The sequence below is a fragment of the Dromaius novaehollandiae genome, chromosome 17 (assembly GCF_036370855.1).
Source record: "Dromaius novaehollandiae isolate bDroNov1 chromosome 17, bDroNov1.hap1, whole genome shotgun sequence".
Classification (NCBI taxonomy): domain Eukaryota; kingdom Metazoa; phylum Chordata; class Aves; order Casuariiformes; family Dromaiidae; genus Dromaius; species Dromaius novaehollandiae.
Window position 1 is genome coordinate 3607801 of NC_088114.1, and position 26026 is coordinate 3633826.

Sequence of the window (26026 nt, forward strand, 5' to 3'; positions counted from 1 at the left end):
TTCCCTTTGACAAAAAAGAAAAGGCACGAAAAGAGCAACTTGTTTATAAGAGGAGGAGAAAGAAAGCAGATAAATGCTGTTTATTCTGTATAAGCTATACACAAGAGCATCAGGTGAAGAGGAGACTTCCATGAATACTTTTAGCTAAAAGATTTTCAGTTTCTCTCCACTATGTTAGGCTCATCTAAATTTCAAGTAGGGAAGGAAATGGCAAAAACCTGCACTAAAACCAGAAAAACCGAGAGCACTTCTGAGACATGAAATAATCAAATTAGCTTATCTGTGAACAAAACATACAAATCAGCACACTGCCAACCTGCAATCAAATCTGCATAGCAAACCCTTACTCCAATGTGGAGGCCTGCTGAAAGCGAGAGGGCTCTGTGCTGGTTCCACCAAGGGAGCAGACCCACCATCCTCTTTACCAAATGTTAATCTTCCATAAGGAGGGAAAAGGATGTATAATGCACAGAAAGGATTTCTCTCCACTGCTGAACATACATTTGTCTGTTTTAACAAAGACAAAAGATCAGGTAGCGCACTACTGATGATGGCATTCGAAAACTGGAACCCTACAGACCTACAGAGGAACCGAGCGCTGGCTCCACAGTTCACCTCCCAGGCACGTTCGGGGGTTTCTAGGAGCCGTTCTGCTCCGATCAGGCACTGCTGAGTCATATCAGTGCCACACTAACCATCAGAGCCAGAATCAATTTTCTGCAATGCAAAGCAAGAGCGCAGTGAAAACCCTCCTGCTAGCGAGAGGCAAGACTCCAGCTGCCCCAAAGCTCACCAGGATATCTCACAGCTGAAACTACAGCCTGGCTGCTACTCTCCCAAGCACCACTAGGTAAAGGGAGCCTTAACACGAGCTGCTCTTAACACACCAGCACCATCACACCTAAGCTCAGCTCTCACCGGCCTGCTACACTAACACATCTCGCCACTCATTTCGATTTGCTTTGGTGCGACCCTTAGAGACCATGAACACACAGACGTCAGAAAACTTCCTTCCTCAGCCGCTCTAGCAGCCTCAGAAAGGCACAGAAACCAGCCACGCCATGCCTCCTGCTGTGATCCACATCTCTGCCGATTTACTGTACATTTAATGTGGACTGGTGTTCAGTGGGGTTTGGATGTGGCCTCAGGGAAGGGACTGCAGCTCGTGGGACTGCCAGGCCTTCGCTGTTCTGCATGAGGGGGAAATCAAACGTCAAGCATATTTTACTGAAACTACAACAGCAAACTAACAAGCTTTTTGGCAGATCCTACAGACAGCAACGTGATGTGAACAGTTAAAGTTACCCACAAAGCAATAATTCTGGTGGTAATTGGAAAAAAAAATAAATTCAGGATAATAATATATGAAAGCCCAGGAATGCAATATATAGAGAAACAGTTTTAAGGATAATTATGGTAGGGACTGCTTTTGAGGTTACATCAATTAAATGCTTTGCTGTTGCTGCTTTTTCACAGTTAACAGCGAGTCTGGCCATTTCTAGCTGAGATATGCTGCAACGAGAAGTGAAAAGCCAGGCCCTGCTCGTTCCTCCTGAGGTCAGGTGGAGCAGACACAAGCACATTGCCAAGCAGGGCTCCCAGCAAAATCACCACTCACCTCCTTCCCACGCCCTCCTGCCTTTAGAAAGGACATTGCTGGGAGGTAAGGGAGAATCAGCATCTACATGAATTTGTTTAGAGGTTACTGGGGATTTATTTTGCCTTGTTGCTGTTGCAGGGATTGGTGGCAAGGAGGAGAATTTGGCTTTTCAGATCAATGAGATTTTAATCTTCATTGCACAGCTCTTATCTGTCCTGAAAACATCTGATCACAGAGTTAATAAATATTATTACGGCTTTTTAAGAGTCATAATAACGCAGAGAAGTAGAGAGATGAAGAAAATCACATTTAGCAGATTTAAAACTCTCTGCCAGATCTCTTTTAAGACCTGATGCCTTAAAGTGTGTTCCTAAAGCCATAATCAGGAGCCAAAGTACATACAGACAAGCCAAGAGGGCTCATGGCTCCACGCAGCCAGGCTCCACTGTCCCTGGGGCCCCCCTCACTTCAGTGGGGTTGGGGTGGGGGGGACAGTATCAGCACAAAGCCATTTACAGAATCACTCTGCAAATACCGGGGAATGCTTGGGAGCCTCCAGAAACACTGCCCACTGCTTTTATTAGCACCTGACTCCCGTGATTAATTCGGATTCTGGAGAACTGATGCCTAAGAGCATGATGACTATGAATTGTTGCCACTATTCAAGATCTGACACCTCCTTCCTTTTAGCCTTTAAGCAAAAGCGCAGAACACACACGCTAAGGATTACACACTGCAGACACTGGGCCAGATGTACCATTTTAAAACATTCCCTATCTTCAATGGAACAATCTCATCTCAGGGCAAGATCTGGTCCAGTTCCCTGAACTGTAGGAATTTCTAATGTTAATATAGTATACAGTGACGGTTCTGTGGGCATCTCATTCAGAAAAAGACAAAAATCACTTACCATGCTATGCAGACACTGGTGTACAGATTAGCCACATGCACCATATTTGCAGACAGTTACATTTGCTACGGCAATTGTTAGTGAGTTATATTTAAATGTGAATCAGTAACATCCACTGATAAACTACGGCAGGACAAAAAAAGTCAGAAGCTAAATTAAAAGTGTTAAAAAGCCAACTTTAATGAGACATTTGTAAGGAATTTTCTAGAAAGTTACTCTTTAAAAAGGCCAAGCAAACCATACCTGCAGAGTTTCATTCACAGTTGGTGACACGTTCTGCTCGGTGCCTACGGGAAGGGTCTGAGGAGTGTAAAGACCATTAACTAGCAGTTCATAGAATCGCATGCGGGTTTCACCTGCACAAACCACAATGGAAGAGTTTATTAAACAGCAATAGAGCAGCCTGCGTATAAATACATCATCCAACCCTTGACGCATGCACGACAGCCTCTGAGGCGGGTAAGGATCATTTCAGAGGGGGCAAGCGAAGCGAGGCGCTCCCCTCCCCAGCCTCGACCAGGTTTCCTAAATCTTTTTTCCTCTTCTTCTGCACGGCAGCTCTGCTCTCTGCCACGTTTTCTGCAGACCTACAGTCTCCCTCCTCTCTAAAGCGTCAAACAAATAATTTGCACATTTTAGAATTGAAACTCTTAGGAAAGGGACAAGCCTCCGCCACCACCCGGAGCCGCTGCGGAAAGCTCTCCCCGAACACCTTGCCCACGGAGGCCGGCTGGTACTCACGCAGCCAAGAAGCATGGCAGTGCCACGCACAAAACCACGAGCGCTGCTTTTCCAAAAAGGCACCGACTACTTGTTTTTTTTCTTTTCCACTTTAAGGGGTGCTCAGCAGTATCCTTGAAACGATATAAACCAGAGAAGCAAGCTGCCCCTTACGTTGTTACCGGGCTTCAGTTGTCTTCATTCCTAAATTCCTGAATCCTAGATAAGCCCCAGTATCTTAATACTGGATTTTTCATTACTGCAAAAAAACAGTCCTACTCATTCTGCAGTCTGTAGGAAATTTGTCATCATCTTCAAAGGAAACAGAATCAGACAGACCCTCTGAGACTGTGTGAATTCTCCTCATATGATAAATGGATTTGATCTTGTCTTTTTACTGAAAAATAAAGAATATATAGAAAAATGGAGAGAACCCACAAGATCTTCCTTGAAATGAAACTACTTTCATGAGGAAGTCGTAAAGGATCTAACCTCAAACTCCCTGTAAATCACTCTGTGCAATTTAAAACTAGAGCATCTTTATCCTGATCCTGCACGCTGAAAAAGACCCATTTATCTTTAATAAAAGCTGCAGGTGAGGTTATTTGGTTTTCCAATCTCAATTCACACACCAAGTCTTGAGCCATATTCTCAACTACTTCAATGGTTACAGTGCATTTAAAGTCATGAAAAATAGATCTCTTCAAGACAAAGCCTAAAATACTTGAAATATTAACACACACACACCCTGTCAGGAGACTATAATGTCACGGATATGGAAATGCTAGACCTACTTTGAAACTGGTTTTTAAATAAACGTAAACTGTTAGCAAGTTTCGTAATTCTTCCTGGTTCCCCAGTACAACGTAGTAAAATTCACAACTCTATTTTCAAATAACTTTATGAATGTAAAAGGATTCCTAACTATCGCTATAAAAATAGGCATTTAGCGAGTGTGTCCATTCTGCAGATGGATAAACCAAGGCAGATTGGTTAGACCAGGGAACATCTAGATTTATTAGTTCCAGATTCCTAGGCCTGTGCTCTGACCAGACAGATAAATGAACACTTGTGTTCCTAACGTTTATTTTCCTAGACTATGGAAATCAAGTCTTTAACTAAACAGTCATTTTAACAACATTCTGGAAAAGCTGAATATGGGAAAGAAATTTTAAACATTATACATATATATTTTAAGAATACCCTAACTTGCTAATGCTGCTTTGGGAATAGTATTTTTACTTGATTCCACCAGATCACCTAACACTGCCAATCTTGCTCATTAAGAATGAAATAGGTACAACTGTGGAAAAAAATACTTTAGAAACACACAGATGGCAAACAAAACAAAACTGCAATTTAAAACTAAGATTAGTCAATGTTTTCTCCAAAAAAGATAAAAGGCATTAAAAAACCTTCTCCCCTGATGTGCAGCTAACTTTCTCGAACAGCTGTCTGTTCAAGACTTGCAGAGTAAATTATGAATGGAGGAAAACAGGGAGGAATGTACTACAGCCAGCTTGCTCAGAACATCTCTCATCAAGACCTCCTCTGCACCACTTATGAGCCAGCTTTAATTTACATTATTAAAACTACAAACGATTAATCTCTTGTTAAATGTAATTTTTACTTTCAAATTTCACAGTAACCAGGAGAAATAGCCTATCTGTAAAAATTGATACTAAAATTTCAAAAGTATACATATGTAAAGTTCAGGTTAACTTACAATGCAAAATGCTTTAATAATACTGTGATTTTTCTTTTAACAGAGATCAGTGACGTCAGTAAACATCCTACTATACCCTCTTACCACGTGTGGCATACCAACTGCTGTATAAATTACACAGAAAATTTTTGAAATCTTTTAATACAGAACAAAAATTTCAGCATTATGCTTCTTTGTTTGAGAGTGGTGTTAACAATGTCCTCTTCCTCCAGAAAGAGTGCAGCAAGTCAGCTTTAAACTAAAAATGCCATGTTTGCAATGCAACGCAGAAAAAAAATACAAGTGGCTATTTATCTACACCTTGTTTGCTACACCTCTTCCGTTTTAGACATTTTCTAAAATTCAGATACATTTTAGTGAAGGGCCCAATGCTTGGAGAAAAGAGAAAGTTTCCATACTCCCAGAAACTTTATTGGGCTCCACAGTGCTCAGGGCTGGGACTGAGAGCCAGTTACTTCCAGGACTCGGGGCTCCTGTCGCTTTAAGAGAGACAGTCTCACACTTACACACACACACACACACACACACACACACTCACACACACTGTCAAGTGCTGTGCACTCTTTTACTGCCAGCCTTGAGTTTGCTGCTAAATATCAGTGAAACACCAGGCACCCCCAGGATGGCACCCAGCCCTGCTGCCGCGGCTGGAAGGCAAAGATTTGGGTCCCAGGGACCCCCAGGTTTCTCCGAAAACACCAACTTTGCCAGGCGGGTGCCAAGGGGCCGGGGCAGCCACGGGAGGCAGCTCCGGGGTGGGCAGCAGCTCAGGGCAGGGGGACGGGGTGCACGGGAGGCTTCCAAGGGCAGTGCTGGGGGCAGGCGAGCAGGGGAAGGGGCAGGATCCGGGCAGGATGGCAGCATTTTGCAAATTACAGGGCTGTCTCCTAGCAACAGACAACACATTTGGCTCCACGTGACTTCCCCAGGCCCCAGAAACCAGACACGCACGCAGGGGGACAGGAGCACTCGCTTCACATTTTTAATCACCGAGCCCTTCCAGCCTGCAAAAGCACCGCATTTTAGGAGAGGAAGGAAGGACGTGGGAGCTGCAAACAGCAAACCGGTGAAGCTGAGATCTGCCCCTCACCTTTTGTATCCAGCTCCACGTGGATGATGTTGCCCATGACGGAGGTGTTGTGAAGGTGCTGGACCGCCTCCCGGGCACCCTTGACAGTGGCAAAGATCACTTTGGCGATGCCCAGGTGCTTCTTGTTCTTGGGGTTGTAGAGAATCTCCACCTCTTCCACTTCGCCGTATTTCTTGCACATGTCGGTCAAAAAGTTTTCGCGGATGTTGTCGTTCAGCTTGGCAAAGGTGACCTGCTTGGGAGGCACTGGCCCCACGTAAAATTCATCGATCTGGAAACGGGCACGAGGGCGGCAATAAAAATCACTGTCAGCGTTAAAGAGCGTGAGGACGGCGTGGAAGGGAGAGGGTTAAAGCGTCCTGCAGAACTTTGGGGGAAGAAGCCTCCTCGGAGGCTCTCGCACCAGCCCCGGGAGCGGCGGAGCCCCTGCCGTTCCAGCCATTCATTCAAACGGGTTCCTTTCTCGGCTACAAATATGTATTTTGAGCAGGGCTATCGGCAGACAGCCCCCCTCTGCCACCCACCCTCCTGAAGAGAAGCACCCAAGACGCAACTCCAAAACATTCAACCTGATCTTATTAGACAGATGTATTGATTTTTTGTTATCTTTATGGAATAGGATTATTGTTAAACGGCTCGCCAAATAATAATGTTAATAGGAATATGACTGTCATTTAAACGGTTCATTAAACTATCTGGAACTCAAGCTTCATTCCCGGATAAACAAGAACACAAAGCTCAACCCAAAAGACAGGGACAGTACCTTGAATTTGGGGACAGACAGCTCCAACTCCTTAGTTTTGGTCCATATTCGCCCTATTCTGGGATCTCTGACACAATCCACAGGAGCGATTCCCGAGTTCTGGGAGGAGGAGGAGAAAAAGCACAAAACCGGCAATAACACTGCTTGAAATTTAAGCCACAAATAAAAAATAAATAAAATAAATAAACCCCGACGAAGCATAGGAAGTCTCCAGGGAAGAGAAAAGCACAGACACACACATACACACACGTGTCAAATTGCAATACTGCTGGGAAATGCACACAGATTGGAAACACAGACATAAAGCTGCAGGTTTGGGCTCCTTTCAGGGCTCCTGACAGTTGAATACATCGTGTCAGGTGGCAGCAACTTTGGTGGCTGCGTCCGTCGTCCCCCCCCCGGACCCCTCTCCAACACACCCGGGCTCCAGCGGGGAACGCCGGGCCCTGGGGGGCCCCGGCCGCCGCGGCTTGGACCGGGGGCGAGCAGCGTGGGTCCGGGCTGGGGGGGGGGACACAACGCGACAGGGGAGGGACACAGAAACCCCCACACTCACAGGCATGCTAAAATGTTGCCCATCGTAACGATAGAGTTTGTGCTGTCCTTTTTTCAGAGCCGGGTCAATAATCAACTTGTAACTTCTCCAATGGTGATTTCTTTTCTCGACAGAAGTGCTGGCTTGGGTGCTGTTCTCCATTCCGTTGATCCAACCTGGAGGGGGGAGGCAAGGGGGGGGGAGAGGAGGAGAAAAAGCACACAGAAAAACACAAAGTTAAAAAATATCCAACAAAGACCCCCCCCCCTTTTTTTTTTAAAACGAATCGCCCGCTCCACACACCCAGGCAGGGAGGAAATCCACCAAGAAGCGAGCCCTAAAATGGGGGAATCGCGAGCCGTGTCCCCCCCCCTCCACCCCGGCGAGACAAGAGGCAGAAAGGGAGGAGGAAAAAAAAAAAAGACCCAATCTCACTTGAACTCTGCTTTTTGCCATGATCTTCAGGGTGCTTGGCTTTCTCCCCCGCCTTGATCTCTCGGAAAGACATCGCGTTTGGCGGCCGATCGTCTCCGGGCGGCGAAAGGCGAGCTCCCGTCTCACATGGGGCCGGTTACCGGCGCGGGCTGGCCGCCAGGCTCCTGCCTCCCGTTTTCGCGAGCCACCACATATTGTGTGTGCTCGCTGCTGGCGGCGGCGGCCTCCCACAATACACCGCTGCGAGCGCCGCGAACGCCTAACCGCCCTCCGCCGCCTGCACATTCACGGCGGCCGCGCCGCGCAGCCCCCGGCCCCGCGGCCGCCCGCCGCCGCCCCGCCGCCGCCGAGCGCCGCGGCATGGGCCCCCGCCGGGCGGGGTTTTTTTTTTTTCCTCCCCGCCCCGGGGTTAACGGCATGCGGGGGGGAGCGTGGAATCTGCCCGCTGCATTTACCTTAGCGCAAACTGTTTCTAAACAAGATGGACCTAGGTGGGACAAGTTTTGGGGGAAGACTTCGGCGAGCCCGCGACGGCCGGGCGGGCGGCCGCGGCTGCGGGCGGAGCGCGGCGCGGCGCCCGCCGCCCTGCTGCGGCGGCGGCGGCGGCGGCGGCGCGGGGGGGGGCGGCGAGGAGGGAGGGGGGGGCGCGCGCGGCTCGGCGCCGTTTGGCGACACTGTGGCAATTTCACACGATTGGGGAAGGGGGGGAAGCGGCAGTTTTGCTTATTAAAGGTCCGGGGCTGGCGGCAGCCAATCAGCGGGGAGCTTCCATTTTGTTTTAGCTATTAAAGGCCGCGCGGCGCGGTCCCCCCGCCGCTCGCCGGGGCGCGGAGCCGGCCGCCGCGGCGGGTGCAGGGCGCGGGCGCGGCTCCGCGGCCGCGGGGCCGCAGCTCGGCCGCGGTCGGGTAATTGGCTGGTTAAAGGCACCGGGCGGCCGCAGCCAATCGGCGCGCAGCTTCCATTTGGCTTGAGTTATTAGACGCTGATCTAAAAACATCCTTCAGCAGACAGCTAAGGAGAGGCCAACAGATCAGGCAGCCATTTTTCTGCAATGGAATTAAATGGCCAACTGGGTTTTCCTTTGTTCCAAAAGGGGATACTCCATTTGAATCCACACCATCCATTTCAGGACTGCTCAGGGTTGTGTTAATGTCTGGCAACATGCTAGAGGACTCACTGAAGAAGGAAGACAAAAAAGATTCGGATTTTTCCCTATGATCTGGAATCCATCTTTGTCTTGTGTAACTAGGTCATGGCACACCCTATGTCAGCAGTAACAATTTTGAATGCAAAAAATAAGTAAATACATGTTTTTGTTTGGGGGTTTTTAAGCTTTAGAGCTATATGATGACTGAACAATAAATTTTAAAACGTAATTCCTGTATTAAACACTTAATTCCTGGCCATTTTTATTAACTCCTTTGGTGCTTATAAGGTAATGTTTTAAATATAGACGTAGGAATAGTAAATTCTGGCAAAAAGGCAATTTTACTATGATAAGCTTTTTTTTTTTCCTCTTTCGTTGTAAGTACCCAATCCATTCTGTCCTTACTAAGTGTAGTTTTCATGTTAATGTTACTGAAGTGGTCCTTATTTCTAAGCCTTCATTTGCATGTGTTATGTTTTTGTCTGTTTATCTAAACCAATTTATGCTTTTGAAATATTTTACTTATATAAAGCAAAATATCTAGCTAGAGATGTTTAAAGTTGCTTACAAGCAGTAAATGTTAACCAGGTGTTTTCACACTAACATGTAGAGACTAAAATATTTAGGAAAACATTTTTAGTTTCTGCGTACTCTGTGGAAAAACACTGAATGTCCTTTTTATGTACAGAGTAAATCTCTCCCGGGAACCTAGATTTAAGCCTCGAGTAGAAATCCTAACTGGATACTGTCAGTCAACATAGCTGGACAACATTTTCTAGTTTTTTGGGCTTTTTTTGATGCTAGAGCATTGCCATGTACAGATCTGTAAATATCTTAATGAGATCCGTTTTGACTTGCAAACTTACAAGAGAAGTGGTGATACAGATCATATATATTTATAGCCATATTTTAAAAAGCGTAACAACTTCACCTTCAGAACTGCATTCAACTATGGTGTGCGGGTAAGTAAAGCCTTTTGCCCTTGCAGAGAAACATATAGACCAGGCCTATGCAGCAATGTTATTGTCCTAGACAGAGAGGTCCTAACGATCGTCCGTAGAAACGGTAGCTATCTTGGTCTTGCTAGATACATATGGAGCATATCTTAACGTATATTTTCAGAGAGTGGTTTTCTGCACAAAGCGCTTTGTTGTCCGCAGCCCTGCTTTTTGCGGAGAGATGCTGCTGTGAATCCATGCAGGCATTACGTGGCTGTTAAATTGAACGCACAAAAAAAATAATCTGCCTACAAACAGTAAGATATTACTAAGGTTGCTTAAAAAAAAAAAGGCGAAAAGACGGCGGTGGTGGTGGCGGTGGGATCCCTTACGTGTTTGTCCCTCTAGTTACAGAAGCATTTGGTTCGACAAAGAAGTCAAAAGCAACAAAATGGGGGGGTTGTTTTTCAGGACGGTGAGCGTCTTAATGGAGAATGTCTCACTATAAAAAAACGCCGTAAAATCCTTCATACCGAGAGGCAGTGGCTTGGAGAGGGGGCAAAAGGAGGTCTGGAAGTAAATCCAAAATGAGGGAGTTTCCTTCCAAGTGAGGGACCCTTTGCAGCCTGAGTTTTACAGTTGGAAAGATGTGACGCAGTTGATATTCACAGCGGTTGTGCTTTAGTGCAGCTACTCAGCACGTGAAATGGCCTCCCCGCCGACGGCTCGTGGTTTTATTGTGTGAAAGCCAGCGAAAGCCCCGCGCCTGGCGTCTCGGGTGCCGGCAGGGGCGGCCGGCGGCAGTTGCGCGGCGCTCCCGGTCGCGCTCCATGTTGTGCGAGGGTAGCGGCCATCATGGCTTCTCCTCCCGCGCCGCGTTCTCCTCAGGGCTGGGGCGGCGGCGCGCCGGGCTCTCCCCCGCGGCCTGCCGGCGCTGCGCGTCCCGATCACTGCAGGGAAACGGCCGTTTCTCCCCACCCCACCCCACCCCCGCCGCTTTGTGAGGGTTTGTGGACGGCGAAGCCGGGGAGGGAAGCGGGGGGCCGGCGGGCTTTTCTCGCCGAGGCAGCCGCGCACAACATGGCGGCGGCGGGGAGCGCCCTGCAGCAGCGGGAGGCAGCGCTGCAGTCGGCGGGGCTGGCGGCGCTCCAGCCATGGCGGCCCGGGCGGGGGCCGGGGGGGGCCGCGGCCGGGCTGGCAGCGCGGCCGGGCGGGGAGGACAAAGGCAGTTCGCATAATGCAGGCGAAGCCCTGGGTGCCTATAAATAACGCAGCCCGCCCCTCGCCTTCCTCCCTTCCCCCATCAGCAGCCTCCGGCTCGCTTGCTTGTATAAATACCAAAAGATGAAAGTAGCCTAATGCGGAGGAATTTTTTTTTTTAAGCGCAACAGACAACAACCCCCCAAAAGTCGAAGGGAAAAGGGGGGGGGGGGGGAGGCAGCCAGGCAAATGAGCAGGCAGCGCTGGCTGCGGGAGGAGCGGGGCGGCGTTGCCAGCCTCCCCGTCTGGAGCGGGCTGCGCGGGGGCCGCGGCGGGGAGCGCCGCCGCTCCCCAGCGCTCGTCACATGGCTCTTTGTTGTGCTCCTTCTCCTGCCCCTCCTGGGCTTCCCCCCCGCCGCCGCCGCCGTCTCCGCCGCTGCCCTGCCTCCCGCCGCCCGCAGCCGGGGGGGATGGCGGGGAGGAGCCGCCGCGGCCTGGCGCGGCCCGGGTGCTGCAGCGCCGAGCGCCCCGCCGGGCCCCGCCGCCGGCTGGGGGAGGCGGCCTCGCCGCGGGCTGCCCGCCGGGGCCGGCGGCCGGGCGAGCCGCCATGGGCGCCCTGAGGTGTTACACGTGCTTTTTTCTCTTTTTCTTTCTTTCTTTTTTTTTTTTTACTTCTTCCAAGCAGATTTTCTTCCCGCTTGCCTAGGGTGGAGGTGTGTGGGGGTTATTTCGGAGCTTCAGAAGCTCCGCGGGGAGTTAAACCTTGTACTGCACGGCAGACTAAAATTAGCTGAGATAGGAAAGCCCGGCTTGAGCAACCATTTCAGAGGGCAGGACAGGGAGGAAAGCAAACAAACAGAGCGAGGCGTAGAGGTGGCGTTCCCGGTAAGGCTAGAGCAGGACCGTCCTGTGGACCTTGTGGGAGGGAAGAAGGTAAGTGGCTGCTTGGCAGAGGTTGCCGAAGGGAGGCGGCATGTGCAGGGCAGGGTTCACCCTGCCCGGGCGTTCATGTGTCTCAGGACGAGTTGCTCTGTGGTTTTGTAAAAACTGTGCTGTGGTATGTGCTGAGGCTGAGGAGTGTTTTCCTGCGATGGAGCAGGGTGCTGCTGCGAAGGAGGCACTACAGTCGTCCGCTCCTTTCGCAACGACCTGAGCGTCTGCGCTCATTTCTTAATTTAATTGCTTTTCCTGTGGTCTTGCCCGTTTCCACCACCTGAATCAGGCTCTGTTTAGAATAAGCAACAAACCCGTCTACACAAACATACACATTTCCACGAAAAAAAGGTCTCTAAATTTGCGAGGCTGCCTTTAAAATGAGAAAACGGGCTCCACGCGCGCACTGCTCCTGGTATCTTTTCGTTAAGTGCCCCTCTAACGGGGCTAGGGTGGTTGCAGAAGCCGCCCTTCCCCCGCCTCGGCGGCGAGCCGCCGGAGCCATGATGGCTTGCAGCGCGCTCCTTTGTGCGGCGGCGGGGAAGCTGCCGGCGCCGCTCTGCAGTCGCCGCAGTCTCCCTCTGTTAGCGACATGTAAAGCTCGAGGTCTCGTTAAGTGCTCGATCCTGGGAAACCTTCTTTACATGCATGGCGCTTATTTATGTCAGTAGTGCAGCTGCCTTCCTGTTTTACAATTACTTTAAATAATAATACGTGAATAAAGACATTTGCATAAACTGTGACATTATTCTTAGTTAAAATGTTCCTCTACTGTTTCTTAATACAAGTGAAAAACGTTTTAACTGACCGCAATAGGATGACATGGGCAAAAACAAGCAGCTTAGAGATCAAAATACTGCTCTGAATAGATCTGTTCTTCGTTTTGCTTTTTTCTTTTTTTTAACTGTAATGACACAGTCCTAGAGCTTGCATCATACCGAGTTAAATCAACATGTAAAGTGATAAGAAAAGTACCAGATTTAAGCAACGTTTATTAACTTTCCAGGAATTTTAAACTGATATTTAAATAGATATTTGGATTTTAATAATATCTGCATTTTAAGTTAAACCTTAATTTTGGTTTTGTTCAACACTGAAGCAAACTAGTCCTGCTTAATACAGTCCAGACTTTGAAATAATGCATCCAGACCATAATACTGTGGGAGCCTACCCAGCTTTGTCTGCACATGCACTCTTCCGCATATTTTTCCAGGTCTATAATCCTTGTGTGCAATTAATCATTGTTCAGAATGGCCGTCTCCGAGGCTAGGATTTATGAACTGCTCCAGCTGGGAGAGTCCTCGAACGTGTGCCGAAAACTGTGAATGTGCAAACAAGGGCCAGAAATTGCTGGGGCAGCAAGTGTTGTAAAGCTCGCTAGTGGTACCGACCTAGCGAGTTGTGTGGGTCCTCAGCACCTGTGACAATTGTTCTGGTAAGTCTGAACTGAAAACTGCTTTACTTTTTTAGTTTCTAAATGACTATTACATTCAGTGTAGTTTAAAAGTCACCGAGGCAGTTGAGACCAGTTGCACTCCCCAGAGTGGGTGGTTTAATGGCTGAACATCATATCTAAAAAGCTAGATGTTCTGGTACAGCGTATTTAAATCCCAGAAAGGTCAAACCAGACTTTCATACTTGAGTTAGATTGACCCTGGCTTACTGCATGAGACTCTTTAGAGAAAGAAAGAGATCTTTCAGGAGGAAAAAAAGACAGAAAACAAAAAAGACTCTTGCTCTGAATGGCCTGTGGTGAGACTGTGCACATTCTTGAAGCAACAGAGTTTGCTCTTGCCCACAGTATCCTGCTATTTACTTTACCGTTCAGTTGAAAACTCTGTGCTAATTATTTTAGTGTCTGTTATCAATAAGAAGTGATTTAATTCCTTTGGCAAAGTGTTGCAACTAAAGCAAACTAGATTGAGAGGCAAAGTGAAATAAAAAATATGCAGCTGTTCTGCCAAACAATGATTGTGACTGTTTACAACGTTTTGTTTTAGACTGGCTTGTACACAGAATCCTTTATATTGAAGGTTTTCATGTCACAATCCATTGCTTGTCTAAGCAAACTAGATTAATAGCTTATAAAGGACAAAAGAGACCTCTAGGTTCATTTGGTCTGACTTCCTGCAGGTCATAAGACTTTTGTGCATTAGCTGCTTTTTCACATCTGAAAGATGTAGTTGAACTACAGCATACCTGTATCCTAGAAAAACATCAAATCTTAATTTAAAAGTGGCCGGTGAGAATAAAGTAAGGGTTGGTAAATTGTTTCCATCAAAACTCACCGGATAGACTAGAAATGAAGACACCTTTTTAAACTGAGTTTTGTTTACTTTCTGCTTTCAGTTATTGGACCTTGTTATATCTTAGTTTGCTTGACTGAAGAATGCTGCATTACCAGATTTCTGTCCCCATGTAGCTGTGTACAAATTGATCAACCAAGTATTTATCATTCCCTTTGGAGACTTGCAGAGCTCCCCCCATGGTCCATGCTTACTAATCCTGTAATTATTTCTATCATGGTTCCCTGTGAATACCCTAGTTATTCAGCGTTTTGATCAGGGCAACCAGAACAGGACAGAGTATACCAGCTGCGATCAGACCAGTGGCGACAGCATTCTCATCTGCAATTCCTGTTCCGCATCCAGGGATTACGCTGGCCCAACATGAGCTGGTTTTCCAGCACAGCTCCTAAAATGCTATGAGAACTGTTCCTTCTCAGGATGGTGTCCCCGGCCTGTTGGTTCGTGTGCCTTGTTGTGTGCTGCTTTACACTCGCCTCTCTTGAAAAGGACAGTGCTTTAGACCAGTATTGCTCTGTGCAATGGCCTTCGCATTCGACACCCCTCTGCTACTGTTGTGCCTCACCTACAAACTTCAATGATAATGGTTTTATATATTCTTCCAGCTCATCGATAAACATTGCTTCTGTCTCTACTGTAGCAGCTTCCCAATTCCAGGCGTGTGTATGTCCCAAAGAGTCCTGTCAAAATTGTGTCAGGAGGAGATCTGGATCTACACTGTCCTCTTGCCACACCTCAGTTCCATGGGAAGAAAACCCCGTTTAGGAGCTGGAAGGGAGCTTCAAAGCACACTGCAGGACTTGCACACCCAAGTGTCTAAAATGTAGCCATTAAATAATGGGGGGCCAAAAATGGATGATTGCCAGACCCTTAACAGAAAGACAACAGCTCTAGGACACACTGATCACAATCACATTTTGAGACCTTCCCATTGGATGGATTTTAATCCATTTGATCATGCCTTCTTGATTTTATATTCTGTTCCCCTACTCATAATAGTGTAAATGCTTCACAGAAACTGAGTATGGCCCATCAACACTCCTGTGGAAATCTCCTACCAGTGTTATTACCATTCACCACCTAACCTTCTAATTTCTTCCAACAGTTTCTCTCAGCAGATAGACTCATGCAGTTTTGTTTCCTATGGATTTGCATCCAGAAATTCTCCTGATTAATCTTCCAGCTTTTTCCCAGTCTTGCTCTCCCTGCTTGGCTGAGCAAGAGGTAAAGACTGGTTGGGAGCTTCCCAGGGGCCAACTAGCCAGTTGTTGCTGCCCCTTGGTAAGGGCAAGGGCCTGCCTTTCCCTGAGATACTATGTACTCTACCCAGCTTTTCATTCAAGACCTAAGGATGTTTGAGGCTTTGGCCCCACTGCCAAATTCAGTTGAGATGGGAGGAGAGAGAGGAAAAATGACAGAACAACACAGTCGCATTACACTGTTTTATTTTTAGGAAACCAGACTAAAAATATCAATGGAACATTGAGTAGGACGATGGGCCAGGTACTTGCTTGTTCACTGCTTTTGCTCTGACATTTTTAATATCCTCCTAAGTATAGCAAATGATACAGCTAGGGAATTTCTTAGACAAAGCATGCAACCTCCCAACAGATTTCACCTGTGATCCACCACACACAGAGTGCATGGGCTATATGCATTGAATAATGAGCGGGAATCGCTGGTCTGCTGTGTTGTTTTGGCTACCTGGATACAGAGGGATGTACAATGATGCCTGAGTGGAACAAACACATTCTTTTTCTATAGACCAAGATCCATTTGACTTTTGATGGGCATCTTGGACATTTGCCAGGGCTGTTTTTTTTTTTAAACTGCATCTGTTCATTATATTTCTGTAAGAATTATGACAAAGCCACCTCTGCAAGACAGGCAGAGTGCTTTTAGAGATCTAATCATTCTTCAGCTATAAAAGAAGAAAAAAGCTATTTCAACACCTAACTTGCAGAATGCTTTGTGTCACTTCTTGCCATTGAAATGCAGCTACTATTGAGATGCTATGATCCCCTCACTACGTACAATCAGTTATTTTTTAGAATACTTTCAAACTTACAAAAATCATTAAATAAATCAAGAAGGTTGGCAATTTTCATCAATATTCTAAAGCCATCAAATTACTAAACATTTTAGTTCAGTACTCCATGGCCTAAGCAATACAGTCTTAAAAAAAAGTGTTTTTTAAATTCTGGCACTCAGAGCTTGCATCGAGAGGAAATGAAGATACAGATTTATAAGCAGTAATCTAAAAGGATATTTATGCATTAAAATACTTGTGTACCAGACTCCTAGCATTAAACAGTCAAGATGTGCTGGTAGCTGGAAACCGGTGAGCCTTTTTAACAAATATAGCACATACAGGGAATATTCAAAGTGGCGGATTATAAAATGTTACAGCCCGAGAAGTAGTAACAGATTTCAAATAGAATTAGTTTAACTTACATATCTGAGCAGTTTCTAACTGGCATGATGCAAACCGTGTACAATACAAAATCAAGACAATTTTGCCCTTGACATTGTCACCATTACTCCTGAATCTGCAGTTAGAAATCAGTGTTTTGACTTATTTTTTGACAGGACCGGTCAGGAGTACCCCAGCTGGTCCACTGAGCCACGGTTTTCAGCAGAATGGCCCAAAATACGCAGTTAGTGAATGTTGTGCCGTCCGCTGCCGCTCTACGCTACCGCATAACAGCAGCTCGCAGTTGCTAAGCAGCTGCAGAGCCGTCCTCGCCTTCGCTACCCATCAGCTGTTGTAGGGAGCAACATGGGCTCCCTGGTCGGCAGCGAGGAGCAGGCAGCATGAAAACAGGAGCAGTGGCCATAGCAAAATGGTTTCTTTTCTGGCTGGCTGGTGGGGCCCCCTGGCAAAAACGCTCAAGCGAAGTGAAGGGACACTTGATGGACCAGAAGCAGGGGGCGGAGAGGAGGGGAGAGGGGGAGCTAGCATATGTGCACAGCGGCGGTTACAAAGACAGCAGATCTTAGCAGAGCAGGGGGGACACACTGAGGAGAAAGAAATGGGAGAGAGGCCAAATGCACAGTGCAGAATAAAAAAAACCCAGGAGGAGAGTGCAGCATATGGAGAGGGGAAATAAAGCAGAACTTGCACAGCCTGCAAATAATTGAATAGAAAATACAGAAGGAGAGGAAAAGAGCTTGATTCATGACTGCCTTTCACCTTGTGGAGACGGTTACACCCGGGAAAAGGAGGTGCGGAGTACATGGCATCTTTGATGTTTCTCAGTGAACTCTAGGTTTTACTTTTCAACCCATGTCATTTGTGGTTTTCTACCTGGATAGCCTCTGCCTTTTGTTTACATTTGGTTCTTGCATGCTCTGTTCTTACTTTGCCTAGTTTCCAGTTTATTTTCATAGCTGTTCTGGCTTTTCTGTTTTTTCAAGGCATGTCTTAAAATAGCCTTTCCAGATATTCTCATTGTTTTACCCCAAAGAGATTTTTTCTGCCTGCAGGACATTGCTAATCCCCAACTGAAGTTAGTTTCTACTAAATCCACAAAGCTCTGTCTGCTTTTCTCCCCCTTTCTCTCCAGGGAGTTGCTGATGGAGACCAGGGTTCCCTTTACTTCCTGACACCGTCCCCTGCACGCTCTGTCACTCCTTTTCCCTGCGCGATGCCTGTCATCTGTCCATGCAGACTTGCTGCTCTCAGTGCGCAGGAAGCGGTTCCTGGGGCAGTAAATTATCACATGCTACTGCCATATTACAAAAGGGGTTAAAACATGTCATGAACATCTGCAGGGTCGTTCTGACCAAAAGCGATTCTAGTCCCCTAGCTGTTCAGCTGCCCATATAAAAAAGATTTCATAATCTCAGTGCCTAATATGCGATTGCCTGCATTACAGGAAACGCCACTGGCGTTGGCAGAGAAGCGGGGTACCTACCTGGTCCTCTCTCCAGCTCCTCCAGGCAGAGGGTTGAGGGGCACATTTGTACAGGAAGGCAGGGAGAGGAATTAAAGCTCATGCAGCTGTTGCCCTCCTCTGTCGCCAACCCTGGCTTGCTTGGAGGCCTGTCAACTGAGCGCACTTTTCCCCAGGTCTGAAATTGAGTTATAAAAGGAAACTAAAGCTGCCCAGACCTGCAACGGAAAGGATTAGCTATAGGCTCTGTGTGTATGCATGTTTTTCAAGCCAATACAAAACTTAACAAATGGGCAGCCAGATGTGGTTTATACTTTGAAGATTTTGTCTTAGGATGTCTGATTTGGAGTAATTATGTTTTGCCTCCTCCTTCCATTTGTCTGGTGTCCTGTATCTGTGCCTGAAGAGGCACCGTCTATACTATTGTTAGACACTAAGATCATTAAAGGTCTAGCAGCATTGTCATTTTACAAGTAGCTTCAGCTGCCTGTCATGTAGAGGCATCTTTAGCATTATCGGACATGTAAGTAATTAGAATGGTTTTAACCAGGAAATTTCCCTGCTGTAAGAAATCAGAGTTACTACCCTATTCCAAGGAAGTAACTGGGAGCTTTACAGCATGCCCGCGCTGTTACAACGAGAGTCAGGAAGGGTGAAATGTGTGTAGGAAGAAAAAAATTGCACAGGAAACATGCAATCAAGGACAGCAGTATCAAGCTCGTTCGTGGCAGAGAGCCAGTCCCCAAGTTTCGAGTGACCTGGGGGCTGGAGCAGCCCCGGCCGGCTGCTGCCCTCTATGTGCCTGCACACAGCAGAGCATGCTGCCGCAGCTATTTCTCAAACAAGTTGCGGAGCCGCTCTGGTGCTTACAGCTAGGCCTTCCCGCCTGGCCAGTACGCACCGTCAGCCTTCCCCCGAGCCTGGCACAGGCCGAAAATCACAGTTCTAAACCAAATGTGACTTTACCACTGGGTTTAATTCTCAGCCTTTCAAGTTATTAGTTAGGCTGCTCTGAAGCCTTGCTGTTTCTTTCGGGAGTTTGCCCTGGCTGGTTTAAGGGCTACCTTCAGGTCTGGGATGAACTCAGTCCGGGGTTCTCTTGTGCCTAGGGATGTTCTGACAAGCCACAAAGCTTCCCGGTTCCTGTCACCCCCCCCCCCGTCCCTACGTGTGAGCTCCGTCCCAGCTAGACACCAGCAAGCACCACTGCTTCCTGCTTAGTGCTTCCCTACACACAGCACTCACGGAAAAGCAGGCAGAACTGATGGTGGCTCCCACAGGGACATAATCAGAGGATTTTATCTTCTCTTCAGTCTGCAGTTTGTGCCCTCCTGTAGGAAGTTTGCACGAAGATCTGAGAGAAGCGACACACTTTGCACACTAACTGCCCTTTAACATCGATGCCACAGGTTACTCAGCAAAAGCCTGCCTCTGTTTCAGCACAGTCCTCTCCCTCACAGCCTCCTCCATCCATTCTGCTGTCCTTTTTTCTCCCCCTATTTTTGTCCAAAAGGTTTCTGAGAGCTTCCTGCCTAGGCCAGGTGCTGAAGTGATGGGTGTTGGATGGCTGATGGTGGCAATGAAGTGTGAAGCCTGACTCTTCCAGTGGCTCTGAAAACCACTGCTTGTTCAGGTGGCTTCATGGCTCACATGGGGGAAGGCACATTTAGCGAGCCAAATCTGGGATCATTTGAACTTGAGGTTCTTGAAAGCCTCACAAAAAATACAATTTACATATTTCAGGATTAGTGGAATCTACCAATCAGCTTGTGGGGAGCTTAACCCAGATTCAACCATCCACAGTTCATACAAGCTGAATGCATCCTGCATTCAAGTGCTGTGGCCATCCTAATTAACATACACTCCTGTTGGCCTCAGTCCTCACCTTGTCTCTGAATCACAAAGTACATTAAAAAAAATCACTCTCTACCAGGAATTAAGTTAGGAAAGAGAAAAGAAGGGAAAAGTAATCTGAAGAAAGCAGACAGTGCAGAAGGCACTCTGTTTTTGAAAAAGACTGCCACATCTCAGTGCTTGCTGGGTCAGGTACAGTGTTAGGTAATGAAAAGAGTGGAAGGCATAAGGCAGAGGTATTTCAGGGCTGCACACTAGACAGAGTGGTTGGATACTGGGAAAAAACACATTGTGTTGCAAGGAAAGCTGCACAGAACTGCTTCGCCTGTGTTTCCTAAAATTACTTCCTGATGGTATTATTCTCTGCTGCAGATCTGGACACAAAAAAGCATCTGATGCAGATTAATTTCACGCAGTTCTGCAGCAGAGCCCTATGCCGTCACGTAGGCATGAGCGAGCCTGTGCCTCCCTCCAGGACCCGCTTCCTTCCAATGGTTCCCAGGCGAAAGCCAGCTACATCTACCAACAGAAATGCCACCTGCAGACCTGGGCTAACAGGAGGCATTTTGAATCTTTCCAGATTCATCTTTGAGCACATAGGTGGAAGACAGTGTCACTGATAGCTCTGCCAGCCTGTTTGGACAAACACCTCACCATCATTCAATAAAGCCATGCCGCACCTCGGGGAGACCTGCAGGAAATGCCCAGATCTGTGGGAGCAGAGTTGCAGAGTTAGGGTGGCAGTGGTAGATACTTCTCTGTTCATTTCATGCTTTTCAGAAATAAGTCATTGAGTTTGATGTTCCAGAATGGCATAAGATGATCTTAACATTTTGTTGCCAACACTTTTAACAGGATTTGGCTTGAGAATTGACACTTCAGTGAGGAATCAAGCAGCTGAAACTGCAGGTAGGCACTTGCTGCACTTTAATGTGCTGATCTACACACTGTTCAGATTGAGAAAACTTTTTTTCACAACTGAAAAGCCAGAAACTTACAGTTTGTAATGAAAGATGAGATTCAAAATATGGCACACTGGCCACACACACATCAGGTGGGCCAAATTTGGCCCACATATTTGGCATCCCTGATTTAAAACATACCAAAGAAAATAACCCAAGAAACAGTATGTGATCCCTATAAATAGCTACTCTCTAGGTAGTCGTTAGTCTGTGGTTTATGAACAAAGTCTGTCCAAAGTTCCTGAATATTCACGGCCCGATTTTGCCGAGTTGTATGTCTAATTCGGCTAACGCTTCCTGTTACAGAGAGTTGTCCTGCTTTCTTTTATAGCCCTCTCAACTCTGTGGTAGCATTTGGACAGTTTTTATGCAGAGTTTATTGAAAGATTTTTGCACTGATTTAGTGCATGGGATACCTGAGCCAAGTGAAACAGGAACTATATTCCTAAGGCATGAAAAGGCAGAAAGAGAATTTTCTTACGGAAATTTAGTTTTTCCACATTACTCAATAGTCTAGAAAATTAATACCCTTCTGGCAGCACTTCCCACTGGAAAAAAAATATATGTAGTTCCTACTCAGCCAAACAACAATGTAGTGATGTTTTAGGTTGGGTTAAACCTCTTAGAAACTGGCACGTGTCACAGCCACCTTGCCTTCAGTGAAAAAAAGGCAATTGAGATCCCTTATGAAACAAGGGATTTATATCAGTAGGGGCTACTACACAAAAAACAGGCACGTGGCAAGTTTTGAATAGATGGTGAATCATGTGGCCCAAGGGATTTTTCTGGATTTTGGGGGCAGGGGGTGTTTGTGTGTAAAATGTCAGGCCATGAAGACCAGATGGTAGAGCTCTGCATGTGCAAAAGAAACCGCAAGAAACACTACACAAATGGATGCTGAGAAGCAGCTGAAAGTCAAGGAGACTGGGAGCTTTGATTTGGGAAGAAGACACTTCTTGAGTTGAGTGATGGCTGAAAGAGGCTTGGGATTGTGAGTCTTTCTGGGTTGAAACATACAGAATTTTGTATATTTGTTTTATGAATAAATGGAATTAACCTTGAGTACATACCTAGCTTCATCATTGGCTTCACAACCTGATACTGTCACCAAATACTTTGTGTGTAAAAGGGACTGTTCACCTCTCTATTATATTTTCCCCTTCCCTGTCTGCCCCATTAATTCATACTGTAAATTCTTTGGGTCAGAGATTATTTTTTAGTAAGTGTCTGTGTACATTACAAACAATTGTGGGACTTGTATAACATCTGGAATTCTTTGTAAATTCATTCTGCTTACATACTAAGTCCCATTCTTTTAGAGTCTGTCTTTCCAATAAGACTCTAAACTCTTTAAGGCATTTTCTCTTACTCTGTATGTACAGAGGTGTAGTTCAACAGGAATTCATCACTGACATAAGACATAATTAATGTTACTGGTAATGCTCAAAAATAAATATTTAAGGCTCTATCTTGTTAAGCACATTCTTAACTAAGTTTTTGAGTTATTTCCTTTGACATAAATGGGACTACTTGTTCTTACTAAGTTTATGTTTAGTCTTTGTAAAGGTAGAGTGTGTATTATTAAGAAGAAAATTCTTAAGTGTAAAAAAGTAGTTTTGAAGACATTCTAGAAGGAACTGGTCCCCATTCTTGTCTTGCTTTTATTACCATATAAACTAGTAATATGAGTATACAGCAGATGGCGTTTGCTTTTACTTCTCTCTGCAATTATGGATAGAAGGAAGTATCAGTAGCCTGTCACTTTGCTGGCTAGTTAAAATAGACATATTTTCCATTAGAAATACTATAGCGAGCCATACTCATCTGTCTAAGGACATGCACTACAACAGAGATGACGTGACTGGAAGCATCAAAGGTGTTCAGAGTTCCTCCAAACAGAAGAATGTTTCTAAGCAGAATATTTTGTCAAATCTGTTAACCTATTTCTATTTAAAGACACATTTTGTGAGCAGAAGAATTTGCAATTATGTTTCTGTTCCCCGCCTGACTTTCTGTCATCACAAAGCCCACGAGCTTCTAATATTTTTAAATCTAAGTCTCCTTGTCTATTTAAAGCATATTTGACCATCAAGTCAATAGTTACTCACAAGGGACAGACAGAGACACGGCGCAAGGGTGCAATTACTGCTTCCTTAGGAAGTCAAGCCAACAACATGCTTTCAATTTCTTACATAACATCAGAACTGTCCAGCAGGTTGAACCACTTTTCCCTGGCCTCTGTATTTTGAGAAATTGGAGTACCAGCTTATTTCATCACCCTATATCCTCAAAAGGTCATAGCTTCAATTTTAGACCTAAGGTGTGAGTCTTTTTAACGTCCTGAATACTATCCCAAACCGTCTAAAGTGTTAGTGTCTTTTAAAAAAATCATATGCTTCCAGCAGTCTTCCTAGGCAGTAGGATAAACTTTCACTCTTTTCTGTTATTTTCCTTGTCACTTGTGAATTGACAGATTGGTAACAGGAATGGCACATGAGTGTTTGCCATTTCCCATTAAATTCTTGATTTTGGTATACTCCTTGTAAACCTTTACATGCATGGTGCCTCTTGAGCTGCAGACATGTCAGCTTTGGTGAAATACAACGTATCAAAATCAATATACAGGCCGAAACAGAAGTAGGATAAGGACACTTGCAATTTATACTGATCAGATTTGAGTTTTGGTTATACAGGGCTGAATCTTCTTCCATTTAAATTGGTGGCAGAATTCCATGTTAGATTTTAATTTTTCAGAGCCAGCAAAAAACACTTAGCTTTTGTGTAGTATCTATCTAACACATGGTATACATGCTAATTAACTAAGATACTGAAATGATATATTTTGTCAATATTTTGTCAATACTAGGTTGACTCATTACAGATAGAATATCTATTACTTAAAAATAGTCTGTATAGAGTTTACAGTTGATTTGATAGTCTACTCATTTTATATTGTTTAGTCCTAAATCTAAAACTGTACAAATCTAAAAAGTTTCCCTAACTATAAATACAGAAGGAGAGTGACAAAGTTGTGAGAAACGTGGGGCTACTTTGTTTTGTAGGACTGTTGCATAAAACAACAACAAAAAAACACCTAACGATGAGCCATAAAACACTTTTATCACTAACAACCTTTTACAGCAATTACTGAACTGAAAAGCCGATGCATTACAGCAGTCCACTGCGTGAAGACTAAGCAGCCTGTCTGCTGACTGTATCATACCACTCCAGTGGGTCTGAGCCAGGTTCAGAGGAACCGTTTGAGGGTAAACCAGTTCATTTCTGGACCGTTCATTCCTGTGCAATACTGGAATGCTCTCAGCCACTAAAGTCTACAGGAGTTGATGGCTTTTACTGTCTTGCAGATAAGACATATATGATTATGGTTCATAAGGTATCTTTTTGACAGCTTGTATATTCTACATGCTGACGTTTACTTTTTCTTATTGAAATGGTTAGTTTTACACAGGTGTGAATTTGGCTGCCTTATTTTTTTAATTTGTATTACTGACACTTTGCTGGGTAGTTACGTGTCCCTCCTCCTCCCTCTCACTGAAATATCTTTTTCTTTCTTTCTGTTTGCCCTCTGCATAAGGCAGGATCTTTCTTGAGAGATTATGCCAGGCGATGGGGAATACAGTCGTGTTTTGCATTCAGTCTGGAAGGCCATCTAGTGACACAATCATGCAGGAGGAGATGTGAAACCCTGCTTGAATGACAATTTTTTTAGTTGAATTAAAGAATTTTGCTACACTCGAGCGTGCTCACGGGGATTTGTTAGTATTCCCAATAAGTGGCATTTCAAAAAATTCTAGACTCAAATTTGATTTCTTAGGAAGTGACAGGATTTGTTTGAGGCAGCACATCATTAATCTCTGCTAGAAAAATAAAACACAATTTTTGCACAGAACGGTGGCAGATTTTTTATCTGAGCAATTCTACTATAAACGCAGAGTCACTCCACCGAAATGTGGATCAGGGCCAGGTTTGTCTCAGTGTTTTGATTCCCTGCCTTCGCACGGGTAATTTCAGCATGTGAAATAATGCCGCACGTAGGTGTTTGCAAGGCTTCGCATCTCTGTAATTAAAAATGTAAAATCCTGTTTGATTTCTACCGCGGCGCACCTCGCACGAATCATACCGAGCAGATAAACAACGGCAAGAGCTGGAGGCTCCTGCTGAAGTGATAAACGCGCCAGAGAACAAGTGATAAATCACAACCGCTCCAGGCAGCCGGCGTTTCGGCAGCGCGGTGTGTTTTGGGGGTTACCTGTGGAGGCCTCCGCATCCCCGTGGCACCGCTGCCTCCGCCGTCGCCCCGCTCGGTCGGCCGCGAAGCTCTGGACCCGCCGTCGGGGCAAGCGAGGCCGCACTGGGACACAGCCCCTCGGCTGAGGGCAACATGGAGGCCGGAGGGGGTCCCCGGGGAAACACACGGCTGCCCCCCGCCCCGGGGCCTGGCAGGGTCCTCGGGGGGAGCCCTGAGGGGAGGGGAGCCCTGAGGGGAGCCCTAAGGGTGAGGCGCCGCTACGGGGCCGCCGGGGTGCGGGCGGAGGGGCAGCAGGGGGCGCCAGGCGCGGGTTCCCGCCGAAGCGGGGCCCTGAGGGGAGCCCTGAGGTGAGGGAACCGCTACGGGGCCGCCCGGGCGGCGGAGGGGGGGCCCTGAGGTGAGGGGAGCCCTAAGCGGAGCCCTGAGGTGAAGGAGCCGCTACGGGGCCGCCCGGGCGGCGGAGGGGGGGCCCGGGCGGGGGCTGTGTATGGGGCGGCGGGGGGAGCCCTGAGGTGAGGGGAGCCGCTACGGGGCCGCCCGGGCGGCGGAGGGGGGGCCCTGAGGTGAGGGGAGCCCTAAGCGGAGCCCTGAGGTGAGGGAGCCGCTACGGGGCCGCCCGGGCGGCGGCGGGGGGGCCCTGAGGTCAGGGGAACCCTGAGGTGAAGGGGCTGCTACGGGGCCGCCCGGCGGGGGCTGCGTGCGGGGGTTCCCGCCGGGGCGGCGGCGCGGGCCCGGGCGGGG

At 46.8% G+C, this 26026-nt stretch overlaps 1 protein-coding gene and 1 long non-coding RNA gene across 2 annotated transcripts in view; one reads left to right on the forward strand and one right to left on the reverse strand.

The window, feature by feature from the left end:
* SETD1B (SET domain containing 1B, histone lysine methyltransferase) overlaps nt 1-8345 on the reverse strand; it is a 52104-nt gene extending 43759 nt beyond the window's left edge. The window contains exons 1-5 of the mRNA XM_026114510.2: nt 7780-8345; nt 7366-7520; nt 6810-6908; nt 6047-6317; nt 2754-2866 (exon numbers count right to left, since the gene is read on the reverse strand). Of these exons, the coding sequence (XP_025970295.2) occupies nt 2754-2866; nt 6047-6317; nt 6810-6908; nt 7366-7520; nt 7780-7852 (711 nt within the window). The 5' untranslated portion in view covers nt 7853-8345. The remainder of the gene's footprint in view (nt 1-2753; nt 2867-6046; nt 6318-6809; nt 6909-7365; nt 7521-7779) is intronic.
* Nucleotides 8346-11345: 3000 nt separating this feature from the next.
* LOC112991876 (uncharacterized) lies at nt 11346-22077 on the forward strand. Its single transcript, XR_010392027.1, has 2 exons — nt 11346-11997; nt 13211-22077. It is a non-coding gene; the product is annotated as an uncharacterized LOC112991876 (long non-coding RNA).
* Nucleotides 22078-26026: the final 3949 nt, after the last annotated feature.